This window comes from Pseudopipra pipra, chromosome 14 (assembly GCF_036250125.1).
Source record: "Pseudopipra pipra isolate bDixPip1 chromosome 14, bDixPip1.hap1, whole genome shotgun sequence".
Lineage (NCBI taxonomy): Eukaryota > Metazoa > Chordata > Aves > Passeriformes > Pipridae > Pseudopipra > Pseudopipra pipra.
The window spans coordinates 16,131,046-16,152,323 of record NC_087562.1 but is presented as its reverse complement, the minus strand read 5'-3'; the positions used below and the strand labels follow the sequence as shown (position 1 = coordinate 16,152,323).

Below are 21,278 nucleotides of genomic sequence, written 5' to 3'. Positions count from 1 at the left end.
TGATGGATAAGCAAAGATCAATCACTTACCTGAAAAAAGCTGTGCAAGCCTTTCACTCTATTTAAATTAGGGAAAAAACTCCCACTAGCTTCAGTGTGAATTCAGAAATTCCAGTTCTGTCCTTCAGCATTGTCCCATCCTCACTGCATGCAGACTTACAAGTATTTTGACTTTAACAGTCTCATATTTCATCACCACAATTACTTTGATAAAACTTGTATTAACAGTATTAAAACTGTAATAAATTGACAAAAGGGTGAGAAATGGCAGTAAAGTATTTCAAATACTTTTTGATTTAAACAGATCCCCCTCTCTCTAAACACTGGCTCAGTGTTTGAATTTTCCATATTCATATTTCATACAGATCAAATAAAAGTGACTAAAGCGTTTAACAAAAAAAGTTTATTACCAAAATACAATATTAAAGTCAATACGTGACAAACTCCTGTAAAGCAAAATAAATTATTCTAACATTGTACAGTATTCCAGAAGGTAGTTAAAGTAGTACTACAGACTTTGCTTCATAGTTCCAAACAGTTGTCTATCAGGAACACAATCCTAGAGAGAGCTTAAGGCATGCAGCTTAATGTGCTGGATAACTTTATAAAACAAAACTCATCCTATTTAATAAGATACAGTATCAGAATTAACTGCAGTCTTTACATGTCAGTTTTCTAAATTTTTTTATACTTTGGCTATAAAAGCAGTGCCATAGTGTTACAATACCTTTTCTTAAAAAAATACATGTACCCATGTCCATGAATATCAAATGCAAATGTAAATTTCTATTAAATATATCTTAACAAATGTTACTTTGAGCACCAACTGTACATTTCTTCAAATGATTAAATAAGTGCTTATGAAAGAGGAAAATGCAATAACTCTGACTGAATCCCACTCTATTTTTCCAAGCATAAATCAGGAAGATGAAATATGCAAATATTTTTCAGTACAGCCCAGTCTGAATGAAGTTTGCTCTTTAGTGGAAGTACAGGCATTTAAAACAAAGCTGCAAGTTACAGTTCATATCACAGAATAAAATCTAATTTAAACAAACAGCATGTGAGTAGCTGATCACCTGATAGTGCTGTGACCAAAGATCCAAGAATATTTTAAAAGCTTAAAAAATAGGGGAAAACCCCAGTGTTTGTGACTTTGAAATGCGCTTAAACCCCCTTCCAAAACATGCAGCCAAGCCATCCACGGGCTTTTGAAAGCAGATAACCTGAGGAACAATTTGCTTTCAGAAAAACTAAGTCTATGATTACATGCAGAACTCCTGACAGAGTCCATGGGAATTGAGTGGGTAACTAAAGGCAAGCAGCATGGAGACAGATAAAAAAATAAACCTCTGTATGTGGGAAAGAATTCTTTGTTGGCGTTTGTTAGGACTGATAACGGTTTTTAGTGGCAAGTAGCTTTCTACTATTTTATAGGAACATGTGGTCAAAAAGAAAAAAGCAACAAGATGGCAAAGAACTGAGAATAGACATGTCCTGCTCAGTAATCCCATGACACTGATTCCTGGTGCACTGCACACAGTGCTGCAAGTGTGCCTTCCACAGACACCAAAGCTGTTCATTTTGATTCAAGGTGAATCACTTTTTAAGTCTTGGTTCACTGTCACCTCCTTCTTAGCTTATAAATGCAAGTTTTTCACTTTTATCTTTCACTAGCTGAGCAACTTTAATTATCCCTTTACACAAAAACAACAATGTGGTAAATATTGTATCTGTCAATACTGATCGGTAGTTTAGCAATGGATCTCGCTGTCCTTTAATTTTTCCAACAAATGGGATCTCTGAATGAGAAAGTTGAGATGTATTCCAGATAACGTAGGATTTTCACATGAGTTCTATACTGAAGGTAAAATATTGATGTAAGACAGTATGAATATCCCACTAAAAGTTTACTATCTCTAATTGAATTTGAGATAGTGTAAATGAATCGTGCTTTTTCAAATGTAAAACCCATCTGTAGGAATACAAAAAATTACTTTTAACTTAAAATACTGTGTACTTCACATATGTATTTAAAATGTCTCAAATATCTGAACGCAAAAATGCTTTGACCTTATATCCTGACCAATTTTTAAAGTAAAATCTGTCCTTTCGCCTTTCTAATTTATAAACAAAATAATAGCTATTTAACCTTAAGAATAGGTCAAATTGAGGAAATCTCATGAAAACAAATACCATTAAATGTACTTGAGGTCTTAGTGCTTTTACCCTGGCCTTTACATCTTGTGCTGCTTCGTGAGGCTGTACAAAGACCTTTTGTTTTCTTTTCCTGGTCGCCACTTCAGTCAGTGATAACACAACAGACAGACACTACACGTGCCACCCTCTCAGATTTACAGCTGGAGCTGATTTCTGAGAGCAGAAATGTACAAATAAAGGAACCAGAAACCACTGATTTGCTAAGAGTAAGTAACTTTTTGAGTCATGAGCTACTGAAAATCAGGCAACTGCACCCCCATGTCGGGAACTAGGCGTGTTGCTGTGCATCTGCCATTCATTAAAGGCAGGAATACCTGCCTGATTTAGAAAGTTTAAATCTGGCTGCTAAAGGGCTTCTTTGGAAGTGCTACTACTTCACTTGATTGATATATGTATTTCAAACGAGTGAAGTAGCCAACTTCATAAATAACCTCAGCAAAGTTGCCAGGTAACTAACCAGTGTAATAATATCCCAAACTGATACACAGATGAATGTCTTGGACTGCAAATTGCTGTAACTATAAAAACAACAAACCAAAAAACCCCCCACGCTGTAATTTTAGAAGCTAAAGGTTTTAAGAGGGAGAGATTTCTATGTGTTTCTTAGAAAACAAAGTAATCTCTAATTCCCTTTATGAATCCATACTAGTAAAATTTTATTCTATAAGTGACTGGATGCAGTTTTGGCTTAAGACATTGTTTGCCTTTTTTTTTTTTTAAATAAGATTTTCTACAGGAAGGTTATCTTTCAGCTCATTATTTCTACATTTACAGCTCTGACAGACACAGGGGAAACTTAGCCACTCAGTGGGATTTCAAAGATTGCCAAAGCATGTAGGCATTTCTCAAAATCCCAATTTGTGCTCACCTACATCTTTTGGAGTCTACGTCACTTAGTGGCAATTATTATTCATATCTTGTTCTCATTAAAAACATTGCTCATACATACTGCAAAGTAATCACCACAAATGGCAAGTGACATTACAAGGTTGGTTTTTTTAAACAGTTCTGCTGAATGTGTCAAGAAGACCATTACGAAACAACAGGTCATTATTATAAAGGATATTTTACACACTACGAGTTGGAAAAATATCAGGTTTTTTAGTGGGGATCCAATCAAATTATTAGCAAAATGCTTCTAGGCCCTTCAACTTCTGCTGCTCTACCTTCCAGAATCCAGTGAGGTTTATGAGATCATATTGTAAAATTTTTATCTGGCCTGTTGCCAGTTTCAAAAAAAGACAGTTAAAAAGTCCTTTGCTGAATTACTTGGAAAACAACAAAGAGGGAGGAAGAGAAAAGCTTTTCAACTGATACAAAGCTTTCACACCTTTGGGTTTTAAAGTACTGTACTAATGCATTATTACTGATGAGTAACTGACAAGGAAAGAAGAAAAACCAACAATCCTACATTCTTGGCACCATATAAAGAAATAACAGGTTCAAATGGATCATTCTATTCATCACTCATTATATTTATCTCTTAAATGATTCATCAGTCCCTGGTTAAAATATTGTACTCCTACTGAAACAAGGACTCAGGATGGGAAATCAAGTTTTGCTAGCAATTCTTCTCTTTAGCAAGTTTCTCAGGCAAAAATTAGCAAAGCAAGAAAATATTCACTCTAGGAAATCCTCTTAACTTACTGCTTCACCTAGTTTGTATTTTGAGTTGTGGTGTGGTCCTTATTTAGGATGATGTTTATGATTTCACCCTCATGTTCTTTCATATGATCCAGCAGGTTTTCTTTGTTAGTAGACTCAAAACCACAAATGCAGCAGCAGAAGAGAAGAACACAGTATTCTGTGCCAAGATGGGGTAGAGTGGAGTTCTTTTCTAAACTGCATGAGGTATTCATCAAGTTAGGTTTTTCATTCTCATCAGAACCTGAAATTTCATTTGTAGTCTGGTTGATAGACTCTGTAAAAGACACCAAGTTGTCTGAACTTCCTAGTATAGGTACTGTACTTTCATCTGTGCCTTCTAATAAGGTTTTGTCAGTGAGCTGTCCTTGAAACCTGGAATAATAGGAAAAAACCAAAACAGATATCAAAATGTACAGTTGTTGCTTTTTAATAGGAAGTTTATTTTGGATCAGGGTTGGGTCTTAGGAAAATTCTAGATGATAGGGCTTGACAGCAAATCAGACATACCTACTGCTTTGTGATATGGCATCATTAATGGCCTTGTTCACTTGTTCATAGTTATAATTTTGGTCACTTGCATGTTTCCACATGTGGGACTTCAGGGATGGAGGATGGCTACATACATATCCACAGAGAGAACATCTAGGGGAAAATGGAGAAGGAAAAAGAGAAACATTTAGAAGTTAAATTTTATTAGTTTAGTAATGGATTAGTTCTTTCAAAAGGATGAGCAGAGAGATCCACGTGAATCTTCTTCCTGGTCCCCATTTTCAGTTTCAGAACTAGGCCACATTAGTTTGCAAAGTTCCATCCTGAAATATAAGACTAGTTTTAGGGTCTGAGAATTTTTAAGTCTGATTTTTCTGATTTCTTAAACAACTGAATTAAAATCTTAATCTGTTTGGCCAGTTAAAACTGCTTAAACACTGCAAAGATGCAGTATTTCTGATGACTGCACAAAGAGGGCGTGTGTTGGTGTGTGGGATCTGGCAGGCAGGTAGTGAGCTCTCTTTGCCATTGCTCTGAACCAAGCAGGAGCTGTGTAATCAGCACTGATAATGTCAATTGAAGTAATAAAGTCTTTGCTGTAGCATGTATTAGTTTATTTAAGGATCACAGAGCTGTTGAAATTGGAAGAGACTTCTTGAGATCACCTAGTCCAGTGCACCTGCCTCGAGCAGGATCAGCTACAGCAGGTTACTGAGGACAGTGTCCAGTCAGATTTTGAATATATTCACAGCTCAAGAATCAGACAGGTGACCGTTTTCTCTGCGGAGTTTTCTATCAGCTTGGGTACCTCCAGATTATTCTCTATTTCCCTGCAAAACAGTCTTATACAGTGAAGAACAAAACCTTGAAGAATAAATCCTATTTACAGGGAGATGTAGTGTATATGGCTGCAAATAACCCAAACCTGATCAAATCTCATATTAATTTTTTCATATATGAACACAGAACAGAGGATTTTTTTTTAAATGTTTCTTAAAATGATAAATAAGTCACCTCAGCATAAAGGAGATGAGTGCATGACATCACTCCACAGCAGAACCTCACACATAGTCAAGATGATGTAGCTGCTTGCCTTTTGGACAGAGAAGCTCCTTTGCTCAGCTCCCTGCTACTTTGGAAGTTTTTAGTTTCCCAAATCACATGGAAAAGGCCAGAAGCAATCAAAGGTGACCTTGTGCTAATAAATTATAGCTAGGAAAGGATTTCATTCCTCAATGAGAGTAAGGTGTTTTCTGCTCAAGCAATGTGATCCCAGTAGGTACACTATGATGAGTCTGTTAAAATTACTACCATACTAGTCAGATTTTGTAAACTTTTAAGACCTTTTCAGAAGTATAACCTGAAAACATAAGAAGGCCTACACAAAAACACGTTATACACTACAATTCAGTAAGGTTTTATGACTTCTCTTAATGACAGTAGAATATACTCCCTAAATGCCCTGCAAATAATCATATATATTGGAAACTATTTCTGCTCAGCAGAAGATTGCAGAGAACAGCAAAAATCTCCCAAGTTGGGTGAAGGCACGGTACATTACCTTGCTTATGTAGCAAGATAATTCTGTCCTGCTGGGGAACAACAGGCATGTCCTTCTAGCTCACTTTTCTCTATTACTTGATTTGGAATGTAATATCCTATTTTTCTCTTTTCCTTCTAATTTGAAGCCTTACAAAGAAAATGGATGCTTTCAAAGATAGGCCAGTTCATTCTCAGATTGAGAATCTTAGTGTCTCTAATGAGGCTGTTAAAAAACAAATCATTAAAAACAAGATAAAAAGCAGACCTTATAGTTAATTTACAGATAAAATTAGGCCAAAATATTTTTTTTTTTTTTTTGCAAAACACAAAGTTCAACAAATAATCTTAATTCCATTCTGTGTGCACATGTATCCACTAGTCTTATTATACATATGATTTTTCTGTGCCACTAACACAGCTTGGTCAGTGGGTTGGTAACACAGTGAAGGAAGCTGCAGTCCAGTGTTTGTTTTTTATCTCCTTCTAATTACTCTCTTATTTTTTGAAGTACATTAACTTAATTAATTTACTCATTAATTTACACTTATTAACTTACTAATAAGATTTACTTTGCTGAGAATACTGTGAGAATATTGCCAAATACTGTTGACTACTTTAGTGTAAAGTTCAAATGAGACACAAAAACTCCAACAATTTTAGCATGATGCACTACAGTTAATGATCATATACTTAAAAATATAGTTACAGTATATGCAACACATTCTCAGAGAGACAAAATTATTTACCTTTGAGTTCAGTAGTAGAAGCCTTTCAGTTCCATAGCATGATCTGCCCTACAGGTTGACTTATGGTGAATTATTAAACCTTACTATTCAAGTGTATCCTAAATTGATCTACCAAGGAAACAATTATCTTTCAGCTTTTGATAGACTTGGGGATGCAGGGACCAAAGTGTAATCTCTGGTTACAGTAAGAGCACTCAGCAATACTGTGTGAAGTATGACAGCAGAACAAATAGAACTTAAAGCTTCTTGGAACATTTTAGGGGAAAAGGCAGTGGAAGGACTTTTAAGTTGTAGAAGAAGCTTTTCTTGAGAAGAAACCTTGATGTGAATGTGCTTTATTTGCATTCTCCCTATTGCCTTTAAAATCTTCCACTAAGAAGTGTTCAGAATATTCCTGAGTTTCTTTCCCAGCTTTTTTGTTGCAAATTAGTAGTAGACAATTACACATATTTGTGCCAACTTTCTCATATATATATAAACTACACATACCTATGGACAAACTGTAAAGGACACTCATCACTTAAACATAATGACTATTCATACTAATTCTTAACTAGGTAATGCCAACCTGGATTCTAACTAACATTTATATGCAAAGGCTGTGCTTAGACTAGGATATTAAACAGAGAACATTCCTGGATATTGGAATTTACCCATCTATAATGTTAAATATTAGAAGTGCCATGACATGGTTTTGGCACATGCATCCTCCCAAACAATTCCAGGCATGCTTTGGTAATTAACACGGTCCAGAAACTACTTGCAATAGGCAGTTTATATGCAACCACCACATTCTGGGAAGAAGAAGCTGAATGCTGTAGCAGAGGGAAGCCGTGGACATGTTTAATCAGCCAGCATAAACACTCCCTGGGAATGCCACGGCAAATCTCTCCCTCAAAAAAAAAGCCAACCCCAAACAACTTTCTGGAACAAAGAATGAGTCTAGGAGGGAGGATAATAGAATCTAAACACTGCTTTGTTTCTTAACATAACAAAATGAGTACTATGACAGCTTTTTGCCAAATGAGAGCCGTTACATACTTGTACTGTTCCATTAGCTGCACTGCCTGATGCTCCTGGGGGTGCCGCCTCATATGGCATTTCAAGCTATTCATATTTGTGGTGGCGAAGTCACAGACTCGACACCTGAAGAGACAACAAGAAGTGAACTAATCTGACAATTAACTGCTAACACTGTTCTGAAAACAAGAGAAAGCAAAGGTTCCTAGAAAGATTACAGTTCAAGGCTAACAGTATTTACAGAAGTCAAAGTGATGATGCTGACCTGTAATTGTTGGGCAGTGAGAATCTTTTGCAGCCCAAAAATGCCTCCACCTTTCAGCAGGAATCTCTGGGTATGGGGACTATGTTCCTTCCTTACACCTATCTTGTGTACCCCTCCTGATGTGGGCAAGCACACTAAGTGTAAGGGGGATGAGGATGGGATGCAGCCCTGATCCAAGTTACCTGGCTGTGTTGACCAAAGGCACAATGTGACCCTAAGAGCTATAGGGGACAGACTAGATTTAGACATGAGCCTTGTTCCTCCAGAATATATGTTCTACTTAATGCAACAGCAATGTTTCTCATGCCATTTTAAAAGTCAAACTATATATTTAGTAATGAAATGTCTAAGTTTCAGGGCATTATACCTGAAATAGAAATCAGTGACATGATCAACACGTTTAGCTTCAAGTGCCCTCAGACAAGTGTGTCTCATCACGCTGTCCAAATTATGTTGGGGTTTTTTTTCTTACTTCTGATGCACTATCTTTGTATAAAAACAATACATAAACCAGTCTGAATTTAGATTTAGATCCACGGATTTGGATCTCAAAGTATTGCACAAATTCTATGCTATTCATGAATATCAATATAGTACCACAAAACCTTCCTGTATAGAACATATTTAAGTGGAAACTATCAAGCTCAGCTAAAACTCCTATATATTTGTTAGGACTATAGTTGTTGGGTTTTTTTTTAATGGTAAAATGTCTAACATTTATAAAGTCTAGTCTATAGTGTGGAACAGTTTAAGACTGCAGGACACTTTGTATGAAAATACTCACTTTATTTTTGAAAGGATTTAATTGTGCAGTATTAAAATCCAGAAGGTATGAAATCTACAAAAACACATCATTTGAGGCTGTACAGCTTAATTTCCAGCAATTTTTGTCAAATTATAAAATATGTTTAGAGCTCTAAAAATGGCATCAATAAAGTAGGTTGCTATTTGATACTATGGAGGGCTTGAGAAATACATGTTTCAGAAGGAGAAATACCATAAATCCTGGATCATTACAGATTTTAGGCTGTTGCTTGCCAGTTTTTTGAATTTGTCTAAGGAGATTATGAAAAAATAGTAAGAAAAGCAAGCCACATCAGTAGTTTATATTTAGTATGCAGCAGTTTGTATCACCAATGGATTCCAAGGGTTCCTAAATCAAAACAGGCCAACTAACACCAATTCGAAAACTACCACGTACAAGACACTCTGCAGTATCTGCTGTTCCAACCTCACAAGTCATAAATAATGGCAAGAGGGAAGATACTAAGGAGAAAAACAATCTGTTTGTATTCCACGTTTGCTCTCTGAGCAAACATCTTGCAAATTTTTGCTAGTGTTCTGGGATATCATTATAATGCACAAATCAAAATACAACATGTCTTCTGGGTTTGTTTATCCAAAAGAGAAAGTCCCTGGCTGAGCTCAGCATTTCAAGGTGTTGAGTTTCCAGAACTTGTATTAAAAAGTCAGAAGTATATCAGCTCAAAAAGCCCATTAAGTCTGATCTATTTTCTAGCCACTAGAGAGGGACAGAGATCCACACTGAACGAGCACAGATTGAATTTGCAGGAATTTATGCAGCAACCAATAGAAAAGTGCAGGATTTAGTTTTTTGCTGGGGACCTGAGCTACAGTGTTACACATGATTTTAGATATCCAAGTTTCTATATAAATCCATATGATACCCTCATAGAAAGTTCATAAAATCTGATCCTAAGTGAGTGTGGTAATATTGTTTGAAACCTGTGAAAAAGATGAGGAGTCTGGCAACAAGATAAAGGGCAGAATTTTGCCACACTCTGTAGTAGCCAGTGTATAAAGCAGTAATATGACAAAGAAGAACATTTTGCAACAAAGCAAATCCAAAATGAACTTAAGCATGCAAGGATTTTGAGAAATGTCTTATTGCTGTTGGCTGAAGTCCAATATTACAATGTAATTATTTCCATTTCCACATGTGAATGCTTCAAACTGAAAACAAGCAATAGACTGCTACAGCAAAAGGTACATTCTGGAAAAATTAGCAAATCTTAATTACATGGTTTGAGTCAACCAGCAAGTGTGGCTCCTTCAAATCTGCAGTAGAATTATGTAACTGCACTTCTTTAGCAATGTCTTCAAAATTGCATGAGCAATTCAGTTACCTTGTCAGAGGCTGGCAATAATTGAGACACTTACCTGTATGGCTTATCAGAGTTATGGATTCGTCTGTGATTTCGTACACCAACGTAGGTTGTGCTTGTGTAGTCACATACATCACACCTGTACAGTTTCTGAACTGAAGACTTATTTCCTGTATGAAACAAAATCCCTTATTTTAGAGAGTTGCATCCAGCATTGTAAGGAGTTCTCAGATGAGAATTTCATCACAATTGAGTTACAAAACATGAATTAACATTTTAGAGTAATAGTCTTGAATATTTAATGCTTTTAAAGTATTAAACAGGCAACGGACATAGAAATAATAAAGGTATGGTTTATTTTACCATGCTGTTCTGCATTAGCCCTGCCATTTACTGGAATTATTAAAATTTTAGGAAAACACATTCTTTATGTGGACACTTCCCTTCTTCCTGCAGTTGGGTAAAATCCTGTCTTACAGCAAAAGGTGATGAAATGTGGGAACTGCTGAACCCAGCAGTTTCACTGCTTTGCAGAATGCATCAAATCAAAGGAAAAGATGGGGATTGAGAAAGGAAGAGTTTCAAACTGGCAGACACAGAAAACCAAAGCAAAAGGCCTCCCAAACCCTCTAAATCCTCTTCATCATCCACATATACTCACACTCTCCGAAGGATATGAGATGATAAAAAAAATAGATACTGACCAGATGTCTTAATAAATAATTTGGAACTTCTCCAAATTACTAAAAAGCAATTGTAAAAAAAATCATTTTTTCTTTCCAGAATGAAAAAGACTCTTGAAAAATTAATGTTTGCAGAGACAGAGGCTAATGACTCCTTAAACACAGGAAAATGTGTGCCCACAAGTGCACAGTTGGAATATTTTTTGAGATGTGTGTAGACTTAAACAGCCCTGTTCCTGCTCCCTCACTGAGTAATGGAACTGGTTTGGGTTAAGGTATTAACATTTGGGAAGAGGGATGGTATTTTTATGCAGGTAGTTTTCCCATTCCCATGCAGCACTTCATGCTTTTTTTTTTTTTTTTTAGACTGAATCTTTTCATTATCAAAACAGCAACTGAGAATCTTTACAGTAAAACTCTAATTTTAAGGAGACATTTCTTTTTCCCCACAGGTAGGCATTGAATTATGTAAAAAAAAAAAGTCTTAGAAATATTGTCCTGAGGGATATAGTCACACAGCTAACTGAAGTAGAAAGGAAAAATTACCACTAATAAAACTTGCACCCCAAAATTCAGCACTTTTGGTTCAAGATGCAAAGTAATCAGGTAGGGCTAATAACCCCAGAGGGTTATTATGAAGAATATACAGTATATCATGTAAAATAAAAGAGCAATCTGAATACAAAGACAGTCTGAAATAAAATTTGAATAATTCTGTGTGTACCAAGATAACAGAAAATATATTTCCTATTTTTCACTTTAAAACATGACACAGTGCTCACTCTTCTGGCATTCTTATAAAAAATAATATGGAAATAATATATAACAGGCACTCTTTGCAAGTCAACCTTAGGGCAAAATGTATTGGAATTTTTCCTACAATATGCTCATCTAGTAAAATTTATTAGTTTTGGTTTTCCTTTAATGTAAATTATCAAAACAATCTTAATTATATGCTTGGAACTTATATTTCTACAACTAATTTTTTATGAAAGCACATTTATGTAGAAGATCTCAAATGAATCGAGGACATTCACTGGGCTGCAGATCCATGGGAGAGCAGGGGCTGTGTGAAGCTATTCCATGCTCCACTTGAATGGGTTTTCCATCTTAAATTCTGCAGTTTTAGAATAAACTGCTTCCAAATGCATTTTCTGTTATGAATTTGGTATTTTATTGGGCAGGCAGCTTAAAACAAACAGTGTCTAATGAGATTTTTAAAGCATTATGCAAACATATTAGCTGTGGCATAGTTCTGTGTGGCTCACACCCAGTAGCACACACTTAGGAGCAATTATTTATACCAATCACTACTTTGTATTTATTCCTTCAACAAGATGCACATAAATTATAATACATCAAATAATCCCTTGCTGTTACAAAATAGCAGTCATGTCCCTCATCCCCTTCACTGGCTTATTTCTTGTGGGTTTGGGGCCTCTTTTGCTTTCTGGATAGAGAATATCAGGTCTCTTAAAAGTGAACATGGAAATGACAGATCTTTTTTGTAGCAGCAGTAACAGGTGCTCCTGTAATGCTGCTTATTACCCTATTCCTTCATTATTAGACATTTACAATCTGATCATATGCAGTGTCATAATGCTCCCCTTTAATTTATTGTACAACCATGATGAATAAAGAGACTTTTAGGACTAACTATTTCATAAACAAGAAATGAAACTGTTCCAGCTCAGGCATCTTTCACATAAACAGATGCTATGCCATAAACTTCTTTGTTTTGTGTCGCTTTATAGGGATGACATCTGTTTGACAAGAGATTGCTGTACTGCAGTGGTGTTGCAATTTGATTATAAATTGGTTCTGAAATAATTTAAGCATTCCACAGTATGAGTTAATAAAAGTTTAAAAGAAGAACTGTTTTCATTCAAGCCACATTACTTAATTTCATGTAGGGTAAACAATCAATTAAAGTGCATGGTTGTAACACTTGGATAAGATAATAATGAGTAAAAACTATTTTAAAAAAATCTCTGAAGTAATTACATTAAAAGCAGGCAGATTTCTCGAACAGGGGCTCCTCTTGCATGGAAGTTTAGTTACAAGATCAGGATATAAACAGTCAACCAACTTCATTAAAACATACTAATTTCAAAAGCAGATAGTCCTCTTGATTTTCAGTCACATTAACAGGACTTCAGCTACAAAGGTACAGTATTTCCCAAAATCTGACATGTTTCAGGCATTACAAGATAGTTATATTCCTATATCATGACATCTTTAAGAATACTGGTTTACAGCAAAAAAAAACATTGTCAGAAGTAATAGTCCAAGCTGTAACCAGCTAAACTAAGAATGTTTTATTTCCTATCACTTCCATTAAAATATTTATGCTATTGCTTCTGAAATAAAAAACCCAGTACTTAATGGGAAATGTTCCCACTACCAGCAGACTCTCCCCAGCCATCTTCCTGTTTTCTCCTGACTTCAGATGGCTCTCTCAGGCTTAGGTGTACTAAGCACTGCAGATCAACTTCCTGAATTTAAATGCCTTCTGCATTGATGAGAGCAAACAGGAGCTGGGAAGGGTCATTCTACCTGAGGCTAATAAGGTAATTAGCTTTTAAGTTTTTAACTCGTATACTGAAAGCCAGAAACAGAGTCTGAGCTAAGAGAACAGAAGGCAAAAGTTATGGATGTCAGTCTATTCTGACATGGACCACGTTGCTTTGGAAAAGCATTGCTGGTTCAAGCCATCCCCCCTGGCTCATGCTGGTTAGTCCCTTTTCTCACAAGGAGCTGCATTAATTTCAATAACTTTTGCACTCACTGACCAGCTGTAGAGGAGAGAGTGGAACCCAGAAATTTCTACTGCAACCTAAGTACTATTAGAGTGCACATTTTGCTGTCTAAACAAACAAGAGAGCACAGTTAGGACAGAAAAGAGCTATGTGCACAAAATGGAAACACTTCAGCTCACAGTTGTTCAGAGACTATATAATTACTAGTATTTTTTCACAGTGCTCTAAAATTTCAAAGTGTTAATAATTACAGTGTTGCCTTCAAAATAAAAATGCTGTAAATATTTTCAGTAAGGGTAACTCACCAGAGAAGAGGATGCATTTACATTACAGTGATAAATACTGGGTCTCCAGGATACTCACAGGATTTTAAGGCCACGTTTTCTCCTACAGAATTTGGTTATTTTTTCCCCTGATTACCTTAACACATCAAGGGTTTGAGGTTTTTTTGTTGCTGTTGTTGTTTGTAAAACAAACACTATAACATTATAAGCAGATACACAGTTAAACAAACATCTGAGCAACCTGGTCTAGTGAAGGTGTCTCTGCCCATGGCAGGAGTTGGAATAAGATGAGCTTTAAAGTCCCTTCCAACCCTTAATATTCTGTGATTCTATGAAAATCCATACCTACTGTTACCTTGGCAACTATTACAGATACAGGTGGCATATTTAGAATGCCTTACATTTGCCTCTCTAGGGCTAAAAGAAATTACTCATTTTGGACATTACCATAATTAAACAGAAATTTCTAAACACAGAAGGGATGGAATTGTATGTATATGCTGACAGCAAACTACATTGCCATGGTGACTTTAAAAAAAAAGGCTTTCTTTTGTTTACTGTAGGTGATTTGAAAAATACTGTAGCTGCTGAAGGAAGGAAAAAATTCAGAGTAATACTCTGTATCATTTGTGTTTCACAAGAAATACAAGGGTCAATTACAGGGGCTAAAACCATCTTACCTAACAATTAATGCTACCTCAAGACTGACTATGGTAAATTTTTTACACTGAAAAAAACACACAGTGAAGGTTATGATCAGGCATGAAAACATTTCAGCAGATGTTGAAACAAATACAGCAAACAGAAGTAATGTTATGAATGATTTTTTGTAATTTCAGGTGTAAATATACACACTACCTTCTCTGTCATCAACTTCATTGGAAACTATGAGCTTGTTAGATGTAGCTGTTGAAAAGATTTCTGGAAGACTGTGTTGTTCTCTTTCATGATTTCGCAGTTGGCTCTGAAAAAAAGGGTTTCCCATGTTTAAATATACACTACAAACATACAGTGATCACTTGAAATGCTGCAATCATCTGTGACATTGTTACTCAAGTTTTAATGACAACTGTTATAAAATGTTAACATATATACAGATTATCCCTTAGGTAATTTTACTAGAAATAAAACAAATATCATGGATTAGTAACATAAAGGATTGATGACAATGACCGAGAGCATTCTATGATTTGTGTTCATTTAGAAAACAGATTTCCTTCTTCCCTCATTCCCACAGAGAACTGGCCACTGTTCTTCCTCCAAAATTATTATACTCCCAAAGCAGTATTAGATTAGAGGTTAGAGCTTATGTAAAAATTAACTCAATTTTTGTATTGCCTTGTGACTTAATACGTTGGTCCTGTTTCTGCTTGCCTGGGGAAGGGAGGGAAGAGAAAGCCTTTTGCTACCCTACCTGTATATTTTTTCAAACTAAGTGTAAATGACATTAAATATGGGATAGGATTGCCTACAGGAGTTTCAGCTGTAGAGCTCGATACTGATGCAATCTATTCCATATTCTTGAGTCCTGAGCTGAGTACACAGGGACACACTCACCAGCACTAATGCTTGAAATAGCAATTAGGAAAATGGCAGAAGTATATTACTCTGCTCTGGTATGTAATCTTTCAAACCTAAGTTCTACAGAACATCCAGACCAACACAACAACAGAGAAACAAAGAAAATGGTTTCTGCTTCAATGTGTCTCATGGTACTCCCAAATGCCATGATTACATTTGCACACTCACAACTGGCAGACATGTTTGAGCATTCTTTTGAAGTTTCAACTATAAAGTTGTCTGATAGTTTCATTTCCTCCTGTTGTTACATGTGGGCAGAGAAACAACATGATGTTATTATGTCCATAAGATGATTCTCAGGAAAATAACTTAAGTGAGGAAGCAAATTTATTTCAGTGGGTAACCCAGAGTAATTACAGCTGAATTGTATATTGCTGGCAGTATACCTAATTGTAATTACAACGAAGCCAGGATGTCAGACTGAATTAAGTTAGAGAGAGGGATCACCGATTATTTAAAAAGTAGCAAATTAGGTTATTTAGCTATTACAGGCAGGCACAGGAAAGAACTTTACCTTGTAATGGAAGGACTCCTCACACTGCTTGCACTGGTACATCCTGGTTTTGCAGTGGTTGATCATGTGGCTCTCCAGGTCCTTGCTGTTGTCAGCGATGTGCTCGCAGATGGGGCACTGGTAGGGCTGGCGCTGGCGGTGCACCCGCAGGTGCTGTTTGATGTAGCCCTTGTTGCCGCTGCTGTAGTGGCACAGGCGGCAGCGGTAGGGCCGCTCCACGTTGGGGATGTATTCCACCAGGTTGCTTCCAGGGATATTTGCATCACTGGCGTTCTGGCATTGTGCGTTGTCTTGTAGTTCTTTCAGAATGTCGTCGTCAGAAGCGTTCTGGTCTGTCCTCTCCTTCAGTTTTTCGATGACAGTGAGCAGTGACATGCTGATGCCCATTTTAATTGGGGCTTCTGATAACTCTGGCCTGTCTTTCTTTATCTCCACTATTGCACATTCACTTTGGTTTAAGCCACTAAACTCCTCTGAAGGATCCTTAAGTGAGGATACCACTTTAGAATGAGCCACGCATGGGCCATCAGCTCCTCCCTGTCCTGCACCTGCATCCCCAGCATCTTCCCCAGTCAGAGCCCTGAAGCTGGACCGTGTCAGTTCTGCAGCTCTGATGGGCATTGTAACAAGAGCTTCTGCTGCTAGGGAGTGCAGCCGTAAAGACTCTGAATTTGTCCTCCTTCGTGCAGGAGGCACATTTTCATCAGCTGTTACATTTTTATTAGGGCTTAATTCATTATCTTTCTTCTCAGTATTATTCCATTCTATTATTACTTCTTGAATTTCATCTGAACGATAAACTTCAGGTTCTTCACAGGTAACATGGGACTCCTCAGAGATTAATTTTTTTTCTGTGTCAATGTCAGTGTTCATCAAGAATGGCTTTTGTAAGACACTTTCTTCAGCACCTGGCAGACGCTCTACTATTACATTAACGTGACCCTTTTTGTTTGGACTACAATTGATGATTTTCTGTGCTGATGACAGCAGGCTGTCAGTTATCATATTGTCCGGTTCTGTGTCTGATACAGTCTCCTCTACAACCTCTGTAGTAGGAGAATGCACCACAGACTCAGTTAATATCTCCTCTTCTTTTACATTTGTTCCTATGGGTGACTTACATGACAGTTGCTCAGAATTGCAAATCTGAAGCTGAAGAGAAGGTTCACTGTGGATATCGAGTTCATTGTTTTCCAAAGAAAGGACAACTGTATCCATGCTGTGAGGTGTGTGAGTTACAACTGTCTCTGACAAGCTGGCAGTTTCATTTTCCTCCTCAAAGATGGGGTAGGAGCAGTCGACCTCCCCGGCGTGTTTCCAGGCGTGCGTTTTGAGCATCCTTTGCTGGCCACACGTGTAGCGGCAGATGAGGCACCGGTACATGCCATACTGCTCGTACGTGTACCACTTCCTCCTGCCCACCTCGGGCACAGGAGCAGACTGACTTCCATCTTTACATTCCACATTTCCTGTCTGATCAGTCCCTGATTTGACACTTCCTTCCACCGGCCCCTGCAGGAATGAACTGGCGACATTTACGCACTGCTGCGCTTTTGTCTGGATGCTGTTTTTACCACCGTTCTCGTGGTAATTTTGGAAGTGGGATTCAAGCTCTTCTTGGCTCTTGGAAGCAAAATGACATTCTGAGCACATTAATATCACCTCATTTTTCTGCCCGTGTTGTTTTATATGTTCTTGTAGTGTTAAGAGCGAAGGGGATAGAAACTTACAGAGACTACACTGGTAGCACGTCACTTTTTTTTTGCTTTGTGGAAGACATTCAGTCACAAAATAATCTGCTTGTAACTCTTCAGTCTTTTTAGTAGCAATCACTGACAGCTCAATTGCTTTAGCTGGGATTTCACAAAGATCCTCTGCGTCCAAGGACTGCGCAGGAGCATCGGGATGGGAACGTTTCTTCCCTATTAAAAGGCATCTTTGTGACTTCTCACTTTCAACTATTTTGCTCAGTTTCTGGATAACATGGATGAGTGGATCAGTTTTACATTTTCTCTGATCTTCGCTGTTCTGAAGTGTTGGGCCAATGACTGTCTCTGAAATCAGCACAGCTTCCTGCTCCCCAATATTTGGCACCAATACTGCAACAGTGCTTCCTTCTTCCATAATACCTGGGAGAAAGGGTTTGTAAAAAATTAACATTTATACATGCACAGTAATAAAAAGACAACCTAGTATTATTTAGATTTCCCTCTCTACTAAGTATGGAAGCCTAATGCCACCAACTTAAGGAAAACTTTCAGGATGGCTACAGAAATAGCCAAGGATGCTGAGGACATTTCATGGATACTGTTCAATACAGCTGGACAGCATAATTCCAAGAGAGCCTCTAACAGCCTGCCTCCAGGTTGTACAAGGGCAATATAAGTATTTTTAAGTATAAGTTGATGATTAACAGTGTTACAGCTATTCTCTTTTTCTTTACAAGATCTGCACATTTGAATGTTAAACACTTAAATACCAAACAATAGTCCCTCACATATTTATGTCTAAAAACCATGGTATGATATGAAAATGTATTCCTAACATACTGATACACTGATGTTTCCTAAAGGAAATGACAATTTGCAACAATGTAATTTACAAAAATAAGCAATTTTTTTTCCTTCAGATGTTAGGAGAGGAAAACAATTCTGACATTCACTTGCATTAGTCATTTAACTGTGACTATTTTAAAGACCGTTCAAATGTCAGATCATACTACTCATTATAAATGTCTTTTTCTAGAAAACCTACTAATTGCAGCTTTTTCTACAATTCCTTAATTGTAGGGAAAATAAATTGGTACTGAAGTTGAAAAGAGCAATTCTTTTCTATTTTGAGAGAAAGCTATAGGCAGTAGCTATTTCCAGTTACACTTCCTTTAAACATATCAAACCATAAACCACAGGCAATAATGTGGTACTGTTGGAGGTTAAATTAGAAGCCAGTATATTTAAATCTACATGAAAACATATCTTGTGATGTGGGCAGAGCTGTAGAGGGGTGTGAGGGAGCTGGACAGAAAGTCTTACAGTAAAATTTACTCCTGAAAAAATGTCTATAAACAACCTATTCAAGTGCCACTACACACACACATATATATTTAATACATTTTTAATATACTATATATAAACTGAGATCATAAAGATTATAGATATTTACCAGTCATCCTTGAAAATTTATGCCAAATTCTTTCATGTGGATTTTTTTTTTTTTTTTTCAAAAAAGATGCAGGGGCCAAACCAGAACTTCCAGAATTGGTCCTACAGACCCATAAAATCCACTCTTTCCTGCTTATGGATTTACTATACAGCAATATAATGCATAGACCTATGAGAGCAGGTTCTGTGTTGTATGTTTTCCACTACAGAAAAATTCCAGGCAGAACTACTGAAGTTACCTTTATTTGCCATTCAACTTAGAACTCAGGTTATCATCAGAACTATGGATATAAGCAATGTCAGTTTTTTAGTGTCATTTGCACCTCATGTTAAAGATTTCAAGTTGAAAACTATCACTTGAAAATCACCCTATTCATTTACACAATAACACTTTGCTGTTTGTTTCATACTGGCTGTAACATGTTTAGAAACCATTATGAAAAGTGAAGAAATATGCTTTTCCCTCTGAAAGCAGATTTAATGAAGTGCTCAAAGGAATAATGTCTACTTGAAATATTTTCACTTTGATGAGTTAAGGAAAATTATAAGGACTTTTTATTACTACTTTAAATTACACTTGGTCCCTTTAAAACTTTGTTAAGTGATGCTAAATAGGCAAATATTTCCCCTACCTTTTTCATCTGAAAGCAGCATAAAAACTAAGAGGAAATCCTCTAGACAAACCATAAAAGGAATATGCTGCCATATAGTGTTGCTATGTCAAAAATGCAAAGCGAGAGATGCATTGATTTGGGATGCTCTCAGCTAATCACAGTTATCAGATGCATAACTATGGTATATATGTATATATACCACATATATATATGTGTTACATCACTATTTGTTTGGACTGACTTTCATGCTTACGACTGCAGACTTTTTTTTAGAGGGACTATAAGATCTGTACACAAATTATGTGGAATTTAGTGTTTTCAGTACAGATGATTCAATCTCCCAGGGCATAAAACTTCAGCCTGGCAAGTGCCTGTGCCAGTATGTACCCTTGACAAGACCTACACAGGACTTAAAAGAGGGGGTCTGGGGCTGACAAAGGGGCCTGGAGGGGAAGATCCAGACCGGAGGAAAACGCCCGCTCGGGCAGCAGGACCCAGCCAGGGCAAAACGCCTCCGGGTCTGGAAAAGCCAAACCACGCTTTGCACAACCACCTGACCCGGAGAGGCCGCTCCGATCGCATCGCGGCTCCCGAGGGCAGGGAAACTGCACCGGCCGGGTCGCCCGACCGCCGCCCTCCCCTCCGGGGAGATCTGTATAAAGCGGCCCCGCGTTACATCGCGCAGGTGCCGCCGCCGCGGCTCCATCGGCGGAGCAGCGGCCGCAGCTGCAGCGGGGAGCTGGCCACAGGAGAGGCGAGGCGGTGAGGAGGGAAGGGAAGGGAGGGGAGGGAACGGAGGCGACCCCGGCCCGGGGAGGCTCCGCCGGGAGCCGCTGCCGCCCGCGGCTCCGCACATGGGCAGCGCCGCGTCGTCCCGGGGCCGGCTGGCCCGCCGTCGCGCATCGCGCCCTGCCTGCCGCCCGCTCGCCGCCGCCCGCCCGCCGCCACTGCCCGCCGGACCGGGCCAATCCCGCCCGGCTTTGACCGGGATTAATGGGGAAAAATCCCGTTTTTCCTCACCTCCGGCCACCGCTTCAAGATGGCGACGATGGAGACCGGATCACGTGACCCGCGGGCCCGCGTCAGGTGACCGGCGGGTGGGCGCTGCCGCCGCGTCAGCGCCGCCTCCCGTTGCCATGGAGACGGGGTTGTCACAGCCCCGGTGTGGGTGACGGGGACGCTGTGTGACACGATGCCGGTGTGTGCAACAGCCCTGGTGTGTGAGACACTACCAGAGTGTCACTGCCAGCCGCCGGAGTGTCACAGCCCTGGTGTGCGTGACAGTGCCCGTGTGTGATACACGATGCCCATGTATGTGACACTGTGACACAGAGCCAGTGTGTGACACACAGAGCCAGTGTGTGACACAGTGCTGGTGTGTGTGACAGCCCTGGTATGTGTGACACTGCCAGAGTGTGATGCAGTCACTGGAGTGTCATAGCCCTGGTGTGTGTGACAGTGTGACACAGCGCCAGTGTCTGACATGCAGTGCCTGTGTGTGACACAGTGCTGGTGTGTGTGACAGCCCCGGTGTGTGTGACACTGCCAGAGTGTGATGCCACACCAGCATGTCCCAGCCCTGGTGTGTGACAGCCCTGTTGTGTGCACAGTGCCAGTGACATTGCCAG

General features: G+C 38.4%; 1 protein-coding gene across 2 annotated transcripts; it reads right to left on the bottom strand.

Moving 5' to 3' along the window:
• Nucleotides 1–387: 387 nt before the first annotated feature.
• On the bottom strand, nucleotides 388–20,772 carry ZNF507 (zinc finger protein 507). 2 transcript variants are annotated; one of them, XM_064671238.1, is made up of 7 exons: nucleotides 20,671–20,754; nucleotides 15,876–18,004; nucleotides 14,639–14,744; nucleotides 10,110–10,224; nucleotides 7,685–7,789; nucleotides 4,374–4,508; nucleotides 388–4,238 (listed from the first exon to the last, which is right to left on the bottom strand). In XM_064671238.1, exons 2-7 carry the CDS (start codon nucleotides 17,997–17,999, stop codon nucleotides 3,875–3,877), a joined length of 2,949 nt encoding a protein of 982 aa, XP_064527308.1. In that variant the 5' UTR covers nucleotides 18,000–18,004; nucleotides 20,671–20,754; the 3' UTR covers nucleotides 388–3,874. The 2 variants fall into 2 exon arrangements, with proteins under 2 accessions (XP_064527308.1, XP_064527309.1); XM_064671239.1 differs by lacking the exon at nucleotides 7,685–7,789 and having other exon boundaries at nucleotides 20,671–20,772.
• Between the last annotated feature and the right edge of the window lie 506 nt (nucleotides 20,773–21,278).

Coding starts and splice junctions, on each gene's coding strand:
- ZNF507 (XM_064671238.1), bottom strand. CDS start 17,999: ATGGAAGAAGGAAGCACTGTTGCAGTATTGGTGCCAAATATTGGGGAG. Junction 10,225..14,638: donor TGAAGTTGATGACAGAGAAG/GTAGTGTGTATA, acceptor TGTTTCATACAG/GAAATAAGTCTTCAGTTCAG. Junction 4,509..7,684: donor CAGCTAATGGAACAGTACAA/GTATGTAACGGC, acceptor ATTTTCCCCTAG/ATGTTCTCTCTGTGGATATG.